This window comes from Protopterus annectens, chromosome 13.part0, assembly GCF_019279795.1.
Source record: "Protopterus annectens isolate FY-2018-M chromosome 13.part0, PAN1.0, whole genome shotgun sequence".
In the NCBI taxonomy this organism is placed as follows: Eukaryota; Metazoa; Chordata; order Ceratodontiformes; family Protopteridae; genus Protopterus; species Protopterus annectens.
In genome coordinates this window covers 1142929313-1142952790 of record NC_056747.1, presented here as the reverse complement: position 1 = coordinate 1142952790, position 23478 = coordinate 1142929313, and the positions used below count along the sequence as shown (strand labels likewise).

The window sequence follows — 23478 nt, the reverse complement described above, 5'->3', positions numbered from 1 at the left end:
TATATATATATATATATATATATTAACTAAGAACGAACTTTGTGACTCAAAAGCATTCACAAAGAATTAAAAAAAGAATTAAAAGGAAAACACCAGCAAGTCTTGTATTATTTAGTGCTTTCGTCTTCTTTAATATCAAGACTTCTTCAGAATGACATGTAATGAAACATGTCATTCTGAAGAAGTCTTGATTTTAAATAAGACAAAAGTGCTAAATAATACAAGACTTGCTGGTGTTTTCCTTTTAATTATTTTTGAATGCTTTTGTGTCATGAAGTTCATTCTTAGTGAAATTTATCTTTGTTTTAGTGCATTTTTTTACTCTCTCTCTCTCTCTCTCTATATATATATATATATATATGTATATATATATATGTATATATAAAGATATGTATAAGAAAAAAGTAAACCAAAGGACACAGCACTCAAAGAACAGCACTGCTGACAGCTGTGGTGACCACACTGGTTATTCTTGGAATGATATATATATATATATATATATATATATATATATATATATATATATATAGATAGATATATATAGATAGATATATAGAGAGAGAGAGATGCAGACAGATAGATATAGAATATATATACACATGTACATGTATAGATATAGACATACAGATTTATCTGTCTCTCTCTATATATATATGTGTTTGTGTGTGTGTGTGTGTGTGTGTGTGTGTGTGTGTGTGTGTGTGTGTGTGTGTGTGTATGTATGACAAATTCTCAAGGTATCAAAACTTCAAGTGGTTGTCATAGACTTAAAACTGGTTGAGTCATAAAAATTTGCATACACACTACATAGAATCACAAAGATGTGAAGAAAAACAAAATCTGCTTTTTTGCAGAGAGGCTTACTACCCAACCCCACGAGAATTATATGTACCAACTCTGAGATCGCAATACATCGGGGAAAGGGTAAATTCCACGATCCCCGTTGTACCATAATCTTATACTAAAAAAAAAAAAAAGCCAGTACTTGTGTATTGTGATGAACTGATTTTCAGTCAACTATACTATATTTTTTGACCTCATGAGGTTGACTTCTCAATGGATTGCAAGGGAGCCCACACACACACACACACACACACACACACACACACACACACACACACACACACACGAATGATTATGACACGCAAGAGAGTCTGCGGTTTGGCCAGCACTGTGGCTTATAGAGATAAATCCCTAGCTATGGCCCAGATGACCCGAATTCAATTAGGAATTCGGATGTGGAGAAGGTGGCAGGGAGGTATGAGTATCCTCATCCCAAAGGGGAGGATGCTCATCTAGGCATTTCCTGCAGGGAAACATGATCCATAGAGTGAAGTAGCCCTCAGATATAACAGGTAAATGCAGGAAGAAGGGCTACCAAGAGGAAGGTCATATAAGAAAAAAATCCCCCAGCAGAAGCACTCATCAGAATGATCCCACCCCAGGACACTCTTAGTTCCTGTGCTGGTCCCAGCCTTAGAACAGATATTGTTTTGGGGCAGAAGAAAAGAGATACTGCCCCTCTTATATTAATGTAAAAGTGGGCCACATCACTGATAAAAAAATGTGGTGCCTACAAGACCAGTGTGGCATGTTCAGGAGGAAGCATAGGTGGAACTAGCTGGTCCAGCAGGTGGTGAGATATTGTCCTTAGATTCAGAAGGAGATCTGTCCCAGCATGTAGTCAGCACAGGCAGCCATATCCTAGGAGAGTAAAATGTCATATGTGTCAGCAACTGCCAGTACACCCTGTGAATGTTTAAAAACACTGGTGTTTGATGTAGTTATTAGCTGGATGTGTGAACTTCCATCATGAGAAGGGTTTCCATGAATTGCACCTAAAATGAACATAGGGATTCCACAAACAGTAAGCAACAGCAAGATGAAAAGCCAACAGACAGCTAAAAAAAGGTGATGATATAGTAAGAAGCAAGACCCCTGAATTTTCTAAAGGTAATACAGAGTCAGAAAGAATTACTGTCTAAAGTTAAAAGCTTCAGCTTCTGAATGCATAAAAGAAAAAAAATCTGAAATGTGGCTTTACTAAAAGTGATGACACATTACAGAGAATCTATACTTTTTAAATGGCGTAATATATATGTAATGGATATCAGAGGTATATCTATCAGTAACCAGGAGGTGATAAGGAGGTCTCTTCCATCTAATTACTGCCTATCAAAAACAGCTCTTCTTTATTGACTGTTGAATAAAAAAAATATGGCTACCTCTTGCTGGGTACTTACAACTCAGCTAAAGCCTCGGTACAAATAGCAGCACTCCTGTTCTCTCCAAATTTATTAACAGAAACATTGTAAACAGTAAACAAGCATACTTTCAATATCTTGCTGTTTCTCAGCACAGACATGCTCAACCATAACTGTGCATATATAAAATGCAAACACAAACATCTGCAAATACTACATGCTGTGATCATTAAACTGATTAGTCAGCAAAAGGGTTGAGAACTTTGCAAATCAGGAGGCCATATTTTATGTGATCGCAGAATTAAAGTCATCAGTCAGGACCTTATAACCTGTCAAAACCTACAATAAAATCTTTCTTGTAGAATACAAGCCTCCTGCTCCCCAACTGGATAATGTCACCCTAACCCCACATTTACTTATATATAACATGTGGCGACCCTCAACCGGGATAAGCCAAAAGACACAACAACAACATACTAACACCAAGTTTGTGACACCTTCAGGAAAAGTGTCTATACCTTTTCCCTATGTCTCTATATTCTGTGTTCCAGTTACCAACCTTATGTCTCTGACCATATGAAATGGATCTCCCAACAGACAAACGTACAAAGCTGACCTGTAAATATAATTCTATACAATGTATCCAAATATTTACGGTGGCACACAACCTTAAATGTTTTCACAAAGATTCATAATGACAATGATTCTGTATTTACTGAAAAGATTCAACTTTGTGAAATAGCAAGGCATTTTATAGTATGAAACTACATTCAGAAAAACTACATTTCAACTTCTTCCTCTCAGCATTTAAGCTTCTGTTCCCTGAATTAATGACAGAGTTTATGAAAACACATAACAGTAAAAAAAATTGCTTATAGGTACAATGAGCCCTGGGATTCAGAAAGACCCCCAGTGCTTGAAATAAAGGCTACGGTAAAAAGCCCCTGTATCCATAATGTGTAAATTTATGATTCAGAGACACATTAACCACATTGAGGAAAGACCTCATCATTGGAAAATTTGCATGTCAGTGAACTGACATTCATTTCTGTGAGCACAGATTAGCACTTTCCTGTGTTAGTTAACACCGGAGGTCCATGCCATCATTTGAGCACAATGCACACCCCTTCCATTCACGCTCCCACACACAATACACACATTTCACACATTCAAATGCACACACACATACACACACAAACACAAACCCCTTATCTGCCCCTGAGTTGACAGAACTTCTCCTATGTCTCCTGTTATGTTTTCACTGCCCTCGTAAATCACAGATGATTATACTCAGTCATTAATGCCACACATTAGAGTTTCAGACTTCATATCTTTCAGTAAAAGCATACTAATTCAGAAGTATTCAGTATATAAGAAGAATAATTAAAACCCATCCCTGCTTGTGTGTCCTTGTCCCCCATTAAGTTGGCTTTGTTTAGATTTCTTGTTCTATGAGGTTAGGAGGCAAGGTAGTATGTGCCCTGTCCCTCTCCCTCATAACTGAACTATTGCAGGCTTTGAATAACGCCTTAAATCCTCATGATAGTGTAAAAAAGAAATCTTTGCTACATTAACTTATCAGTTAGTACAGTGGGTTAATGCTGCTGTGTCTTTTGTCAAGGTTGCAGGGCTTGAAGCATTTTTCCCCTCCTTTGTAAGTAATTTTTTTTCTACTTTTACTTGTTATTCCTAAGTTACCTGGGGTGCCTACCACAGTTACAGAGGACTAATATCCTCTCTGGGAGATACAGGGGTGCTGGGTTAGACTCTTTTGGTACCTTTAAGAAGCGGTATTTACAGTAACTCTGGTGTGTGTTGGTCCCCCCCCCCCAACCCACATCACATTACCTTTTCTTCTTCTAAGTGTTGTAAGTGCCCTTAAGGCATATTGCTAAAGAGTTATCCATGGTATCTAGTGGTTGGCCCCTAATCCACATTGTCTTTTTCGTGTTATTAAGTCAATTTAAGACACACTATATAGGGTATCCCTGGTGTCTAGGGTTCCCCCCGACCCATAAGTGCTGTTAAGGTATGCTGATCTAAAGATATGTCTAGTGTCTACTGTTCACACCTGACCCATGCCGCCTGTAACTGCTCTTTAGGCATATAAAGAAAGTGTAATCCCTACTACCAAATATTCTCCCCTGACCCATTTTACGTTCAAGTGCCCTTAAGGCATAATGATCTAAAGATACCCCTGATGGCTAGTGTCCCCCCATAATACACATTATGTGTAAGTTTCCTTAAGGCACAAGAAGAGAGCATAATCTCTGGTGGCTGGTGTTCCCACTTACCCCTTGTAGCAGGTTTTACTTGTTAGTCTTGTGGAGTGTGGTGGTATAACAGCCCCCAACACATCTACACACTCACACACACACACACACACACACACACACACACACACACACACACACACACATGCACACATTCGCGTGCGCGCACACACACACACACACACACACACACACACACACACACACACACACACACACACACACACACACAGAGTCCACGGTGATAATGTGACCTCACAGGCAGACACACACTCAGATATATACCCACACATGCCTCTAGCATACATTCAGGCACAAACACAGCAACACCATCTATCTGCTAAACTCACTGGAGCTTATCTCTACCACAATGGATAAACATAGGCTTTTGGCCATGTTCATTAACACAAGCTGCCATGAACATACATGTCAACTTATGAAGCACAACAATTCTCTGAATTGCTCGGTTGTGTAAATGGTTTACTAGAAGCATTTCAGCGGGGGAACACATGGTTAATTATCAAATGCCTCACCCTCCGAATATCTCATTAGCATGCCACATGGCTAGAGTGAAAGTTCACATTGATACTGCACTTCAAGTTATAGCACTATGGTAGGTCTGCTTCTGAATATGCAAATGTTACTGCAAGGTGCACACATCTCATGACAACATTTCTAAATATGTCCCCACATTGTTGTTTTTTCTGGGTAGAAACCAAGAAATATTACCATTTATTTATTTTTATGTATTTATTTATTCATTGACATTTGTTAACCGGGTTAGTCCAACTGGGCTTGTGGCCATTTTCAGTGGAGACCCAAGGAGAAAAGCTCCATTAATAGACTTTAACAGTACAATACAATGGTAACAATTTCCGAGTTAAATTCAGATATAAGAGGCAGAAAGCGATTTACATAAGTTGTAGATAAAGGTGACAGATGTACAAGTTTCAGTTGTTTCCTTTTTGCTACAGTGTTCACGGATAAACTGTTCACTATGAAAAAAGAAAACAAAAGAAAAATATCAAAACAAAGCAGTCAGACATTCTCTACACGCAGCATTAAAATTCACACCACTCAGCAAATTTAGAATATGTTATTTCACGCATGCTAAAAAGTCCCCTGAACACTGGAAACACCTAATATATTTCAGAAAAGATGCTCCAAAGAAAGAAAACTGTTTCTGAAAGTATTGATGCTAGAAGATACAAACTATATATTAGTAAGTATGAAATAAACCTTTTAAATCAGTGTAGTGAACGTTCTTCATGCGAGTGGCATCTGCATACATAACTACTTATGACAGCTGTGTTTCCTCCATCATACATTCCAAACAGGTACTGCTGTAGTGTTTCAGATTGATAGTTTTGATTTCTGGCTACTGGATTAATACAATGAGCTTAGGTTCAACTGGCATTTGAGATGTTTGATTACCATAACCTCATAGTGATAGTTAGAACTTTCAATAAAAATATCAAGATTAATTTACAGATGCCAAAGGGCAGAACTCATGCCCACAGAAAGCTCTCCAAACAGACTAATGCATTTACAGGTGATAATGCATATGTAAGTACACAATGTAACTTTTTTACATCCACGTAAGTAACAATTGTAATGTTTCAGTGAAGCTTGAATGACTCAATTAAATTGTCTGTCAAAGAAGGAAGTATAAAAAATTCTCTTATGATGTACACTTGTACATTGTTTTATATTAAGCTAAACACAGTTTGAATTATTTTTGCCTTTAATTAGTTGCATACCATTTTCTGTCTTGCATAATGTGTTATGCTTTCCTGCTTAGAAATAAAGTGCTCTTTGTCAGAGAATGAATTGCAACAGAAATATATTTTCCTTAAAAAGCTCTCAGACAGGACTGATTTATGTCATGTAGCATAAATCTGTTGTGTGATGAGAGACATCTGCTCTTCTTTTATCTTGCTGCTTCTGTGATAACACAGCAGTTAACTTTCAGCTTGCAAAATGCTGTAATAACTCATAGTGACTGTGATATGTTATAACAGTGTCTGAGGTGTTCAAAATGATCTAATACAGGAGGTGTTTGGAAGTAGCATTTAATATTGTAAGGTAAGTACCTTCTTACTTAAGAATGGTATATATTTTAAATTATCAGTAAGAAGTCATACTTAGGTAGGTTATAAAGAATAAGAGTCCAGCTGTTAAAACAGACCTTAAAGTAAAACTTTCTTCTTCTTTCGGCTTTTCCCAGTTAGGGGTCGCCACAGCAGATCACCTGTCCGCTAATGATTGGCAGTGGAGTTTTATGGTGTCGAGTTGCCAGCCTGGCACCCAACCTTCCACAGAAGGCACACACATGCACACACTCACATCTAGGGCCAATTTAGAGTGTCCAATCCACCTACAGCATGTCTTTAAAGTAAAATACACAATTAAAAAAATTACCCACTTATAAAAGAAAACATGGTAAAGAACATCAAATGATATGTCATATCTAGCAAACTATCCATTTATTTGAGTATCTATCAGTCTACAGGTATATTTATTGGATTCACTTTAGAACATCAAAAGCCCATAACAATGAAATTCAAAACACTGAGACCAAAATCTTGAAAATTCAAAAACTGAAAACTCAAAACATTGAATCCCATAACATTGAAAAAACATAGGAAAGCAACATATACTATATTCCAGCACAACTACATACAGAAACAAGTAAAAAAGAAACCACATTACACTTCTCCAAATATAAGCAGGGGGCAAGCCCCCCCCGCTACCCCCACATCCCCTGCTACTTAAATATATCAACTCTGAGATCGCACTACACTACACTAAGATGTGTTATGTTGTAGTATAGCAAGTAAGAAGGGAACATGACTGACGTTACCTATGGCAGGTAAGAAGGGAACATGACTGAGGTTACCTATGAAACCCCGATAAGTATCGCAGAGCTATATAGTAATGTGTAATGCTTTAACAGAGAAGTAGTGTTTCTAAGAGAAGGTTGAGGATAGTTTTTACAATTTAAACAGGCAGTCATGAAGCGCAGAATGGTATGTTTGCCATTTTGTTCTGTGTAGTGTGATCTCGGAATTGATATATTTAAGTAGCAATGGGTGTGTGGGGTGCAGCCTACACAGAATTGCTAAATGGATTGGTGGATATGCTGATGTTGTTAGTCCATATAGATTATGTATTCAGACATGGATGGGGGTTTTGCATAATGGTTAAGGCATTTACCTTACAGACAGAAGGGACAGAATTTGATTCTTACCTTGGAGGGGAACATGTCTAGGTTTAAAATGACTTGCAAGGGAAGCTAGACTAGTACTTACCTATGAAGATTGCAAGAACTAGGCCCCTAGCTTGAAGATCATATTCTACCATCACCTGACAATGGTAAGCAAAATAAACAGTCAACAGAACCTGAAGTAAACAGTGGTTAGAGTCTAAAACGAATAACGTGTATTTGTGAATCATTCCACTGTTGCTATGATTATGTGCTGTGGCAATCACTGTTCCAGCTACATTTTAAATATTTTATTTCCTTTCAGTGTAAGAGTTTAACTAAGAGTTTCCTGCTGTAGTACAATGTGCAGGGTTAACTGATTGTACTACTTCTAATACAGACTGAAATAAAACTACAGATGAAATAACTTTCACAGCAATGAAAATCCTGTCTTTTGGCAGAAGGAACTATATTTACTTGTGCAAAATGTTCTGTGTCCAGCAACAATAAAGACTGGTCGAAAGTGCTAAATAAACAGATATTTCTTCACTGCATACTTGTCTTTGGATGTTTTTGGTTTGGAAAGGTTTATTCTTTAACAAAGGAATGCCTACATCTGGCATGTGTAAGTATTCATCAGATTTGAAAAATAAACAGAATATTTGTGATAGGAAGGAAGTGATTAGCATCGCTGTGAATATTATTGCCCGACTGGATATAGGACAGCTTAAAACTGCCTCCATCTCAAAAACCACACTGAATGTCAAACTGACTTGTGCCTAGTTGCCAGCAATGTGAACATAGCAATCGACTCACAGTCAGTCACGATTACCCCAGGTGACTTTCCTGATAACATTCTACTTCAATTAGAGCAAACAAATCTACTCACCAAGTCTCCTTCACAAGCACATAATCATACTGACTCATGGTTAGTACCACTGAATAAAGATATAATAAGCACTCCTATTAGGGAACCCAATAACATTTTCATGGGTTACTTTAATTACCAGTATTAACTTGGAATCATGTATAACACCAAACGAACTGGCACAGAGATTTCTGGATTTTGTAAATGCAAATTCCCTGAACCAAACTGTCAGTATGTCATCCAGGGGTGCAACCATACTGGATCTGATCCGCACTAATAATGAAGAGTGCTGCACATGACCTAGTGCAATGTCTTTTCTGATAAGGTCAGACCACAAAATGGCCTCCTTTGAAGAAAAATAAAACCTGGAACCCCAGCTAAACCTGGAATATTCAGCAACTACTCTAAGGCTAACTTCCTACTATTAAGTGAAAACCTGGCAAAAGTTCAAGCACCCATAAACCCTGAAAACACTGCTGCCTATCCAGAACTGTTCACAGAAAACCTATAAAAGCATGTTAATAGCTGCATAGGGGCAGATGTACCCACCAGGAGTAAGTACAGAACTAACTCAAGAAACAAGCCACCCTGGTGGAATTACAACATCAATAGGCTGTATAACAGGAGGAAGGAAATCATGGCAAAAATTAGGAGGTGCAGCACCCAGCAGGATAAAAGCACTCTCATCAAACTAAATAAACAACTTAGAGGACAAATAAAGTCTACCAAAGCCAAATTTGAGGTAGATTTGGCCTCCCAGGCCAAGGACAGCCACAAGGCATTCTTTAGCTCTGTCCACAACCTCAAAGGCAATACACAATTGTGGGCAGGGCTCATTGTAAATGGAGCCACCTATACTGAGCCAGAAATTATAGCAAACCTACTGGCTGACAAATTCATCTCCAACTTTACTCCTCTCTCCCCTCCTCAGCCTTCCTCAGCTCTAGGGAACAGGTACTCAATGTTGTCTCTAAAGCCAAGAAAACTGCATCAATGGGCCCAGATAATATCTCAGGATGCCTTCTAAATAGCATGAAACATGACCTATCAGGCCCTCTAGAATTGCTATTTAACTGAATTCTCCAAAGAGGCTTCATGCCTCATGAATGGAGAACAGCAACAGTTGTCCCTCTGCACAAAGGCAGGCCATCTCCAAACCCTGGAAACTACAGACCCATAAGTCTCCCTAGTCTCATATGCAAAGCCATGGAAAGAATTATCATGGAAATGATCAATAATAACATAGGAAACATCCAGACATTGGACCCCAACCCAGTTTGGTTTCATCAAGGGCAGGTTATGCCTACTGAACTTGGACTTCTTTGAGAAGGTCACCAAAGCAATGGATGAGGGCAAAATGGTTCACACTGCCTACCTTGACCTGACTAAGGCATCTGTTACAATACCCCACTCAGGCATTGTTGACAAACTTAAGAGGTTAGATATAAACCCTTATCTCACCTGGAGGATAGCCAGCAGGCTCACAGACAGGACCCAGGAAGTTGGAATTGGAAAGTCCACCTCTACAAAGAGGCCAGTCAGAAGTGGAGTTGCTCAGGGATCAGTTTTGGGACTGCTCCTTTTTGGAATTTTCTTCCCCAAAGTCAAGGCTAATGTAAATGGGCTCCAGCTGACTAAATTTGCAAATGATTGCAAATTAAGTACTGTCTCTGAATCACCCATCAACAGAAATGTTCTCTAGGAAGGATGACCACAGACAAACAGCTGGTGTTAGAGCCATGGACTAAAACTAATTGCCAAGAAATGCATAACAGCATCCTTCAGAAAGTCATCCACCCCTGGTAGCTATCATATTGACAACACACACCTAAGAGTTAACCCAGTTGTTAATAACCACTATAACCATGCTCCGCTTGGGCTCAGAAGTTAATAACCAGTCTGACCATACTCCACTAGGGCTCAGAACTGAATAACCACTCTAACTATATGTCACTGGGGCTCAGATGTTAATAATCACTATAACTATCCTCTGCTTGGGCTCAGAAGTTAATAACCAGTCTAACCATACTCCACTAGGGCTCAGAACTGAATAACCACTCTTAACTATAATCCACTGAGACTCAGAGATAATAACCACTCTAACTTTATTCCACTGGGGATTAGAAGTTAATAACTAGTCTAAATATATTTCACTGGGGTTCAGAAGTTAATAACTAGTCTAAATATATTTCACTGGGGTTCAGAAGTAAATAATCTATCTATGCTCTACTGGGGCTCAGACGTTAATAACTAGTCTAACTAGACTCTACTGTGGCTCAGAGATTAATAACAACTCTAACTTTATTCCACAAGGGCTTAGAAGTAAATAGCCACTCTATCTATGCTCCACTCGGGCACAGAAGTTAATCAATAGTCTAACTATACTCCACTGGGACTTAGAGTTAATAACCACTCTAAATTTATTCCACTGGGGCTTAGATATTAATAACTAGTCTAACTATACCCCACTGGGGTTCAGAAGTAAATATCTACTCTGTCTATACTCCACTGGGACTCAGAAGTTAATAACAACTCTGACACTCACTGTGGCCCAGACGTTTATAACCAGTCTAGCTATGCTCCACTGGAACTCAGAAGTTAATAATCATTGTAACTATATTCTACTGGGGCACAGACTTGGGATTCTAACTGTATCTAAAACTCTGTGCAACCAGCTACATAGTTTATCAACAACAACTTCAAACAAAATAATAACTAAGAGAAAAAGAAAAGACCATCAGCTGTGACAGCAGACTAACAGCAGAACTCCTTGTGGGTGACATTTTAAACTCAGAAGTTTTCTAGCATTTAGACACATTGATTATTTTTGATGGCATGATTGCTGATATGCATGGCCACTGACAAATAATTTGTCAGATCATACTAGGCCTACAATTTTACTTGGATGCATCAATTACCCCTCTATAAACTGGAACATATTGGCTTATGGTAACTGATATGAGGCTGACTCCTCAGATACTATTCATGCCCTGGAATTCTTTCAAAACATTACAGGGGTTTTAATATACTTGATCTTGTATTATCAAGTGTAATAAATTTAGTGGCTAGATTGCATCCTATGCAACCCCCTAGAAAATTCTGATCATGTATGAATGTAGTTTACACTCATACCTCTCAAATGTTCAGATTTCAGCAGACTGTCCAGATTTTTGCTTTGTATTTTGGGTCTGCTCCTTAGAAAATTTGTGTTTTTTTCTGATAAATCACTGAGGATGGAAGTCACTGAATAATGACATACATTTGAGTTTCAGACTTGATATCCTTAAGAAAATGCATGCTAACATAAATCCCTCATTTTAGCAACTGTTTGTTTACAAGAGCAATTCTTAAAATCTGTCCCTAGATTTAGTCCTTTGTCCCACCATTATTTTAGGCTTTGCCCGTATTTCTTGTGCTAAGAGGTTGAGAGATATATTTACAATACACAATTCAATTGTACAATTCTATCATACCTTTATGTTCATGTTTAGGATTACAAGAACTTGAATATTGCTAAATTTACATCAGCTATTTGAAAAAGTGATTGATCTCTTTTTTCTCAATGTTTCCCTCTTAGCAGAGGGAAACAGTTTCTAAACATGTTTGATCTTTAATGGAAAAAACAAAATTTGCTACATAGAGAAGAAAAACTGGGGTTACTAAACCATTATGGTAGAAAAACCACTGGACACATTTGATCAACATAAAAAAATAAGCATCATGCTTATAAAACAGTACATATCTAAAAAGAACTTGAACTGTGTCATTAGAAATTTTAAAAGCACTACTGTTGAAACAAAGACCATGTCTGAAGAAAGGCTGACAGAAAAAAACAATAATAAGAGTTTCTTCAGATACATAAATTCTGGTTCCAAAGTCTGTACTAAAGTAGGTCATATTTTATAAAATGGTAGACTGACTGCCATCACTGTTTAATATTTACTTTTACAAGACTAGCTGTAAATCTATCACACTTTGCAATGTATTATTATCAAACAGGCTCCTTGTCCTGTCATTAGTAATACCATTATGCAAGCTGCTCTCCAGAAAGTAAATAAATGTACCAGCATGGCCGTGATAATATTTCTGAATGTAATGAAAGATGCTCTGACTAAGCCACTGACAAATATATTCTATTCAGTGTTACAAAAAGGACAAGTACCTGCTGAATGGAAATTAGTCAGTGCTGTTCGCATTTACAAAGGTCGCCAAATGGACCTGATCCAGCAGTAACACCTAGTCAGTCTCGTCAGTGAAGTGTTTTAATGATATTTATTAAGCGCACTGATATCCTCTACTACATATTTCGTACTAAGTGCCACCTTCCAACAAGTCTTCTATCAGAAAAAATCTGCCCTTACATGGTTGGTGGACTTTTATGAGCCTGTTTTAATTGCTTTAGACCATGGGCTTCCAGTAATAATTGTTAAAGCATGTAACTCTCACCCACATGATATTATAATTAACATGACATCATAATTAACAGTTTAATCCCTCTTGAGATAGAGACTTCAATATCTGTTTTCCTGGTAATGTAAGGTTTAGAGAAAATACCACACAATCCAGGTGTTGAGGATAATAGGATTAGTCTTTAAACCTCTCTCTTCCAGAGAAGCAACTCTGTTTGCTAACTTGTATAAGACTGTTATCAAACTTACATTCAAATATAAATATGTTTACTGCTGTTTTAAGAAGTCTCATGTAAACGTCAGTGAGCTGGTTCAAAGGAAGTTGACCAAGCAGATACTTTCCAGTAAATGCATGGATTATGTCCGTAGATCACAATGTCGTAATCTATTCAAAGTTCTCAGTACATTAGGGGCAGGCTATGCCTAGCTCACTGAACATTCTACCTTATTCCATGGTGAGCCTTTTAGTGTGACCTTAAGGTTGGAATACCAGTGTAGTTCCAAAATCACTAGCTAAACCAGGTCTCTGCATATTATTTCAGAGTTGTTTCATGTGATCCAGTGCTGCAAAGTTTGATTCCATCAGAGTCCATTGCCTAACAATGAGATTTTGAGCAAGTCACTTAAGCAGACACCGCTCCTGAGCTGAGTCTGAAAAAAAAACATGGAGATTAGTGCTCTACTCCAGAAAACAAATACAAATAAAATAAAAATAAGTGTGGAACAGACCTGTTCAAACAGTTTACACCACATTCTACATCTTCCTCATGGAACTCTCCTTACAGACATATTATTAAATCTTGTTCATTATATCCCTTTAAAAAAAGATTACATTCCTAGATTGGCATAAGAGTTTATGACTTACATCACTGACTTCTGCATTCCCTGATGACACATGAGCCTAACTGTAGAGTCCATATCACCTATCAACCCATAGCTGCTGCTCCCCCCCCCCCCACACACACACACACATACACACTTTTAAAACCACTTAAACTGTAGTTCTGTATTTCTGTTGTTGTGATGTGTTCCCTACAAAGACAGTTATTATACACTTCTTTATTTACAGTGTGTGATGTAAGCCATTAATAAGTGACTCAATGTCTGGTATTTCGCTCACAGGATTAAGGCGATAAGCTGTTAGGAATGTCGCTTCCTATAGTCCTGGGTTTGATTCTTTCACCCTTCATTCGCCTGCTCTGTGACCCTGAGCAGGTGACTTTGCCACATACTACACTGGAACAATTTAGAAACTGGGCTAGTTTCCTCAAAGGTCTCTTGGAAAAGATGCATAGTGACTACCTATTAATTGTTGATGGTATCTTAATATGTGTGACCACTGCATCTCTTCTAAGATAACAGTTAAAACACAGAGCTGAGATTCATTTGAAATTTTTTCTCATGAATTCTACTATATATCATCTGTTGCACATACCCTTCCTTTATGATATATCTAGCATATAATATACTTGTATATTGCTTAATTTATTTTGTTGCTTGTCATATTACACATATCTTTTTGTTTTTCTGTAATTTTTCATCTGGATCATGGCTAAAAAAATACATTAGAATTACTTCACTTATTTATCAAGCAGATAAATAAATATTTAGAAAAGAGCACCTCCACTAAATCAGCAAAAGCAATGAATTAACTAATAATTGCCGGTTTATGATCTTCCAGTTATTAATATATTTCCTTCTTTTTACTTAACAAAATGATTTTTACAGAAGTTGAAAATAACAGAGAGTGACCGTCTGCAGGTACAGATACAGGCGTATGTTGACAATGTCTTTGATGTTGGGGCACTACTTGAAGAAACAGAAACAAAGAACACTCTCCTGGAACATATGGAGGAGCTACAGGAAGAGGTGTTGGAGGTAATGGTATAAATTAGTGTTCGATCAGACTCACACAGTGAGCATGAACTTTTAAATATAATAATGCTAAGCCATCAACAAAAACAGTAAGAACTCCCACTTCAGCCCCTAAGATTTCACAAGACCTTCTCTTATAAAGTTTCTTAAGTGGTTACCATAGAAAATGTTTCAAAATATTTACCTGTGCTTATGAAAGATGACATATTTTTTTCAGATTTTACTATCAGGAACTTTAGTTGCTTAGAATGAACGTTTATTATAGCAATAACCCACGCCTGGGTGTGGGTAATGTTGGCTTTACCCACGGTTGGCGTGATTTGGTCACGAGGGCGAAGCCCGAGTGGCCAAACAAAGCCAACCGTGGGTAAATCCAGCATTACCCACACCCAGAAGTGGGTTATTGCTATTATACAATGACATTATTTAAGAAAAAAATAATTACTTTTCTTAAATAATGGCATTGTATAATGCCTCCTTGCTGCCCTTCCGCAGCTGTCTGGTATTCTGCGGCAGTTCTGATGTACTGCGCACGCAGTACAGCAGAGCTGTGGGCAAAAGCAACGGAGAAAGTAAGATCTCTGTTGCCTTTTACTGTTTCGCTATGTTAAATGGGTTTAACATAGCGAGACAGCTTTAGAAAAAGCAACGGAGAATCTCCGTTGCTTATTTTAAAGCTGTCTCGCTATGTTAAACCCATTTAACATAGTGAGACAGGTTTAAAAAAAACAACAACGGAGAAAGCAAGATCTCCTTTGCTTTTTACACACTGTCTCACTATGTTAAGGAGTTTAATATAGCGAGACAGCTTTAAAAAAAGCAACGGAGATCTCCGTTGCTTTTTTTAAACCTGCCTTGCTATGTTAAACTCCTTTTAAGATAGCGAGACACTGTTTTAAAAAAGACTTATACTAATGGAAAAAGTCCAGGCAACTGGACTTTTTTCCATTAGTATAAGTCAATTTACAACGTGCACGCTGACCAATCAGCGTGCACGTTTTGGAATATTAATGGGGGGGTCATGGTATAATCTCAGTTTATGAATTTACTTGAAGGCAGATTTAGAAAGCCTTTATTTTTCTCTACTTGCACCCAGTGTAGAATGCAATAAAGAGACAGCTATCAAACAAGAGACTAAATAAGAAAAATACATTGTTACTTTACAAATACACAAAGATGCTAGTGAAAGAATGTCCATGGGCTCTCAAACATTTAATGTTTTCTCTTCTTCCTCTTGCATGCTTACCAGGCTTGCATTCTGTTTGTATGTGTGTCCAGTTTGTAGGGTCCATTGACTGAGTCCACATAGGTCACTCATATTGCTTATCTCTCTTTGAGCTCCTCATTGTTCAATGTCAATTGTTTGCTTTCTTTTATGTTTTTCGATTTCTTTTGTCGCATAAACTGCGCTAGATCACTGGTGTTAGTATGAATCGATGTATTCTTCTTGTCTCTTTTTCTGGATTTCTGAACTTGCGCTTTTAGAGACTCATTCTCAGTTTGCAGGTTTGGATATTTAATTGTTAGATCAAGCAGGGGAATGTTATTTTTCTGTAGTCCCGACCATAAATTTTCATTTTCATTTTGTAACACACGTCAGTTTGAGTTTGAGACTGACTTTTCTTTTATCTTTCCAATTCCAACATCAGATCACACCATTCTTGTTTCTTTCTTTCTTGTTTCCTCATACCTCTTTACTTAGACTTTCAGGATTATTTTGTCATTTCACTGTTCCCACTCCTACAGAAAGTTCAGAGGTCCTTTTCAATAAACAAGCTAATTATCTGTCTGTACTACTGTGTCACATCTTATGTTGACCAAGGTCAGACAACAACCTTGTAAAACCCTTGTCATTTTATTTTTTATACCTAGAAACCACCTGTTTCACCATAGTTAAGAACTATTTCTACTTGAAAAGACCACCCTCTATTTTATTTTTTCCATTTCTAGACTCTCAGTTAGTTTTCTGTCTTTGTCTTGCAGATGTATACAGCAATAAGACATGATATCATTTAAACTGCCTTGTTTCTGGTCATCCCTTTGTTGTACCAATATTTTTCATGCAATAAGTATCATTACCTTTTCTACATGCTGTTTGTTAACAACACTTTTTTATTTGAAACCCAAGTTTTGCCCCTCAGCATCTAGCCATGTTCTCTTAGAACTAAAACCAGAATCTTTCCTTCCAGCTAAGGTTACACTTCATGTAATTGCAACACTAGACTGCAAACTATTCTTTTGATTCTGCCTAGCAGATACATTCTGGGACAAATCAGTCCCATTCCACAGCACCAGACTTAGTTGGCAAATACTACTTTCTTTGGCTAACTCATATTGCTGTAACAGATAAGCTTTGCTTTACTTCTGTGACAACAGCACAAGTATTGTTTGCTTATTACTTCTTTTGCCTCTCATTTTTAGCACAGGTGACACAGCCAATTTGTCAAGTTTGCACACAAATTTCTGTCTTATACTCTACAACACTGAATCCTCTTTTTACTTTCAGAGGGTTACTTTCAAAATCAACACATTTTCTTAGCCCAGCCAGCAATAAACCTGTTTTTTTTTGAGAGAGAGAGTTTAACCTTTCAGAAGCAATACTTTATTTTGCTTTGCTCAGCAAGAATCCCACACTTTTTTCCCTTGGATAATTTCAGTTCTGAGAATAGCCAGACACTTTAATGTTAGTTTTACAAAATTTCAGCAGTGTTTTGGTAAATAATCATATCATATACAGCTTTTAGTTACAAGTATTTTAGTATAATACCAACAAAGAGCTGGTTTAACCATTAAGTGCCATAAAGGCCCATCTTTTTTTTCTTTTTTTTTTTTGCTGGAACAAGTTTTCATACAGGTACAGGACAAAATTCTTATAGGTATACCTTTTTTGTATTAACACTTCACTGCTTAGGAAGACTTGCCTTTTACTTATGTGTCTCATCTCCTTTACCATAGATTTCCCTCTACTTTTCATACCACATCCAATGCAATGCACTGCTGAACATACCTTGTTACAGGTCTCCAACCACTGCTCAGACAACAACAGAATTATGCACTTTATTATTGATGCCACCTGACAAGATTCATTGGTGTATGAAATTATACCATTGCCTCATACAGCACCTAGTAAGATTCAGCACTGTGTACATGTTACCTCGTACACCACCTAGTAAGAGTTAGCACTGTGTTTGTTACATCATAGACCACCTAGTAAGATTCAACACTGTATTTATGTTACCTCATTGAAGCTTTTGGCAGTGTGTCATAAAACAGTAGATTTTTCTAGCAGTATGTTTCCTTTCAAAAAGCAATAGCAGACAGTGATATTTTTACCTGCTTTAAACACAAGATGATTTACAAATGTATGAAATGTCTGGTTTATGATTTACAAATGTATGAAATGTCTGGTTTATATGTGCAGCATTCTTTTACACTGCTGCCATACATGATATTCTAAATTTGTTTGATCAGCTTATTAAGAATTCATTCTACACATAATTCCATCAATGAATAGACTTCTTTTTCAATGTAGAAGTCCCACTCATTTGGGTTCCTTTGTTCCAGAACATATTTCTCTCACTATCTACAGACTTTCACAGTATAACTTCATAGAACAACCAGCACAATGTAGAAATAATATTGCCTTTACTACTGTGCAGTAATACCTTTGAACTGTTTCAGAGATATCATACCATTATTTTCAGCATTGTTTTCCGTACTGCATGCACATTACATTTAGACTGCAATTAAAGCATGCTTTGTAATTAGAATTTCCCAGTACACAGAAATCAGAGCTGCATGACTTGCTCTCAAAAAAGGTGCAACAGTTTTTCCTCTTTACATCCAATAGTCATGGGAACACATTTTAGATCCTTAAGTCGAAGCAGCTGCTGTGGATCTATAAGATGAAAATTACTTGTGGGCTTTTTTGTTGTATTGTGCAGATTCTATGAAGAGTGTTTCATTTGCTATCCTCTAGGCACACCTCCTCTTCTTTCAGGTAACTGTCCATCCTGATGAATCTTCTTCTGATCCAAGCAAATTTTCTATGGATGTCATTAAGGGACTGGACCTAGCTGAATGATCTCACGGAATACATGTATTATTTCTGTTTCTGTAACTGCAGATGCTGTAAAAGACAAGCTCTGGTGACAGAACTGCTTCTAATTGCTTTTTTGTGGTTACAGAATTTATAGGAGGTACACTTTTCACATTTAAGTATTTTATTTTTTCAAGTCCTCAATGTCCAACTTTAATTTATTCTAATTACTTTTGATTATTTGCTGTTATATTAACGTATATCTGACTTTCACTTATGTCTTGCAAGTTGTATGTTTTTGGAAATGAGAATCCGGCCTTGTAATCAGGATTTCCCTTCCAAATCATTTCTGATACTCCTCTCTGAATCACAAAAGACATACATATTCACATAAAACCGATTCTCACCAGTGTTTGCTGTAATGGGAGAAGGACTGCTAGTGCTATCAAGTCTTTTCCACAAAACATGCACCAAGCAACTTTTCCTTCCTTTATGAGTGCTGCTACACTACTTGTCATGGTCCCTCTCACAGACCCATTGCTTTTCTCAGTGTCCTCTCTCCTTGCCAACAAGCAATATCTCCTTAGATTACTGTTGCCAAAAATACAACATTGTTGTCACCCCTGGCATAGAACTTGAGCTGCCAGCAGTCTAAACATTCCAACAGTGTGTCCAGATCTTCCTGTAGCCCTGGCTCTGTTTCTGAATTGACTGTACCCATCTATGTATTATTTGCAGACAGGATTTCCCTACTACCCAGATGAACAATCATAACAGATATGAACAGCCAGATCAGAACAAAACCAAAAAAACTGATGCATTTTCTGTTTGGTAGTTGCCAGCTTTACAGATGACACTGCCATGAGTACCATCAGTGTTCTGTATAGCCAATCTATCTGTTCCATGTCTTAATAACTCTCTCCTCTTTATGCTTTCCCAGCATCCTGTTCAGTGTCACAGTTAAAAGCCTTGCTAAACTCCAGTTAGTCTATATATATCATCACATATGTTGTCATGGAGACATTTCTAACGAATGTCTTGCTAATGCGCCTGTTGCAGTTATTAGTTACTGACTTACAGCTGGAGCAGATAGAAGGATATACAAATAGAGTGACAATCTGTGTTAGGAAGTTGTCTAGAAGTTACACAAACAGTAAAAAAAAAAACACAAAGGCATTAGCAAGCTAAGCCAATAATGAAAGCTGACAAAATGTATGTTTCATTCCAGCTAAGAGAACAACTCCGGATAACAGAAGAAAATGCAATGGCAAATATTGCTGAACTGGAAAAGCATTTACTTCAGACAAGGAAAGACTCAGAAAAGCTACGGGTAAGTATATGCTTGATATTTTTATACCAAGATGCTTCATTTTTTTCTGGGGGTTTTTTGTTTGTTTGTTTCTTGGGCTGTTCAAGATTCATTGTGACTCTCACAGCTTTTGCTTTCTTGTGTGTGAAAATAATAACAAGAAAGGATGAGTTCATACAAGGTAGAGGTCAGTACAGGCATTGATTGATTGACTGATTGATTGATTGATTGATTGATTGATTGATTGATTGCTTAATTTGACAGACATGTTAAACTCTCTGAGTAGGCCATGTATACCCTTTGAGAGAGGAGACCTAAGAGCAGGGAAAAAAGAAGCAAAAGTAATATTCCAGGGTAAGCAATAAACAATAATACAACATTAAAACTAAACATGCTAACACACTATAGGATAAGGCATAAAATGATTTTTAAAATATAAACCATCATGATAATTTAGTACCTACTTAATGCTGAGAAGGATTACATTATAACAAGCTATGCACACTTCCCATTATGCTTTGCATTAGTGATTTGAATGAAATTTCATATAATGTTTCAAGACCCATGTTTAAGAAATGCTTCACCTATAAGACTGATCTCTCGGTTCCCTATTATGCCATTGCAGACGCAGGTTGTCGAATGCGTCTTTGTCGAACAGTAAAGCGGGAAAAGGCAAAATAGCAAAGCAGCTTTTCAGCGAATTCTTTCCCTGGGAAAGAATTGTTTGGCCGCTTTCACTACTTTGCTTTTTTGGCACTGTAGTGTGATCTCAGAGTTGGTATAAGTAGGGGGTGTGTGGGGGGCCCCTCCATGTTAAGTAATGTTTTATTGGGGTTTTTTTGTTTGTTTTTTATCGGAACAGCGATTGTTTTCCATTGGAAATTAATTGCTGTTCTGAAGTTTCGACGTTGTAAGCTTTTGCTTACATGGGGTCGATTATCTGTCGTTCGCTCTTCTGAGCATGGGATATGATAATATAGACCTGATCTTTCTTGTAGCCTTATAAAAGCTACAGTTGATGCTCTAAGAAAGTATAATGTCACAGTTTCATAGTTTCAGGATTCAGGGCTGCTAACGTCTGATCCACAGCTTAATTAAGCAAGAAAATGTCATAGAAATGTAGTGAACTAGCATTTGTTTTAACTAAGAACATTAAAGGCCCAAATCATAAAACCTATGCTGTCAAATGGGCTACTGAGGGGTGATCTCTGCTTTGCACACAGAGTTTCAACATACCCTTTCTTCTAAGAACTTCTGCACATTTATAAGTCCAATGGTGGCATAAACACTCGCTCAAGAGATCTAAATCTGTTTTGCAACTTAAATAAAACATGTTAAAAGGATAGATGTGTATCACAGAGAATACCTCTTCTTTAAAATTGTCGTCCCCTCCACAGAAAGCAAAGCACTTCTCTAACAGTATTCAGACATAATCCATACAGATGGATGGGTAACCGGAATTCCACCCCCCTTGTTTAGCACCCTTGTCCCTTATGAATAGGGCCAACATCTAAATGTTCTACTCATCTCTGTGTTTTTTTTGTACTTAAAGTATAAGGATTAAAAACATCATGGGGATGTTAAAAACTTCATGGGAATGTACGGCTAGGCTTCTAATGACCCTCAAAGATCAATAGCTTAATAAGTGCCTATGAACTTAATACACATTTAAAAAATATACTTTTTAAATTTACCTTGGCTATGCCTAGCTCCAGCTGAAGACAGTTAATCACAAAAGGAAGCACTGTTATGTGTATCGAGGTGCTAAGCTGCAAGGCTGAAAACTTAAGTTTATTTATTTTTGGTAACTGAACTAATTCATGGGAGTCCATTTTCAGACATGACCTAATAACAAAAAAAAAAAAAAAAAAAAACATGTGCACCCAGATTCCATAACTCTTTGAGAGAAGCTTTTTCTACGTCAGTCAGAATAACACCCAAGTCAACTTCAAGGTAAATCTCAAATTCTCTTCCATTCTATCTTGCCTTGCCCTGCTTGAGGATAGAGGGAAATTCTGAATAGGGTTTTTGGGCTAGGCCTGAAATAGTTCCCATACAGATTGCCTATGAACCTATTATAGTAAATGTGCTATGCAGTGCATGTTTCTGCAGGCTCTGCTCTAATGCCAGGTGGATTCAAATTACAGAGGTAAGGGGCTTAGGAAGAAGATACCTTGCTGCTAGCAAGCAGAGTGAGTAGGAATTACTAGTGAAGTAAATTCAGCAGTGGATGACCGAAGTGCCTTGAGAAGTCATTTATGCTGAAATCAGTTTCTTACCACTGGCCATCATTCAAGATGTAGTAGTCGTAGTTAGTGACCATGCTAGCAAGACCATTCTAGCTATGATATGAAGACAGCAAGCTGTTTTGCAAGAGTGGCACAGCGGTACTACAACATCCGAGATATAGTTATAAACCTTCAGATCTTGTTCTCTACAACCAGCGATCTGATGTTGTCAATCTTCATTTATCCTTGACCTTTGAGACTCGGTTCCGATCCTTGAAACTGGCTCGGATGTCACACAGCTCACACAAGCCAAAAATTCTTGAGTTAAGTCTATACCCACAATATCCCTATCCAGATTACCTCAGATCTCATTTGCCGCTCTTGTCGCAAGATACGTCAGCCAGATTCTCTCGCAAGCTAAGTGAAATTTTGTAGTTTTTCTTTGAATTTTCCTGTTTAATCTTATATATACATCATGTGTATGTATAATATATTTATATATATATATATATATATATATATATATATATATATATAAATAAATTTGGTTTGCTATCACATACACAAATCGAATCCGTTCGAGTGTTAAGATATCCAAATCACATGTTCGGAAATCTTAACACTGAACACAAAAAATGTCGAAGGCAGCTTTTTAGTAAAGTCAAAATTTCAAAAATGTTGACTTTACTGAAATGCTGCACTTCCACTCAACAGTAACAAACAAGTTTTGCAGGGAGGCAAGCCCCCCCTGCACCCCTCATGTGGGGGGCTGCACCCCTCACACCACCCCTAATTATATATACAGACTCCAAGATCACACTACAGTGAGGTAAAGGGTACATTTCCCAATCCCCACTAAAGTGCGATCTGCACAACAAGGTCGCACCTTACAACAGCAAATGCTCGCTATTGTAAGGTTCGAAATTGTGGCATTCATAATTTCAGTTCAACCAAAGGCAGCTTCTCACAAGTTTCCATCGCACAAAGTGCAATCAACAAAGTGATTGTAAGCCTAGAAATTTATATATATATATATATATATATATATATATATATATTATATATATA

At 37.4% G+C, this 23478-nt stretch overlaps 1 protein-coding gene across 6 annotated transcripts in view; it reads left to right on the top strand.

Moving 5' to 3' along the window:
• The window catches only part of FMNL1 (formin like 1), a 1099995-nt gene that overhangs the window by 829928 nt on the left and 246589 nt on the right, over window positions 1-23478 (top strand). For all 6 annotated transcript variants that reach the window (XM_044055136.1, XM_044055138.1, XM_044055134.1 and 3 more), the window contains exons 12-13: window positions 14688-14837; window positions 20102-20203. In XM_044055136.1, coding sequence (XP_043911071.1) covers window positions 14688-14837; window positions 20102-20203 — 252 coding nt within the window. The remainder of the gene's footprint in view (window positions 1-14687; window positions 14838-20101; window positions 20204-23478) is intronic.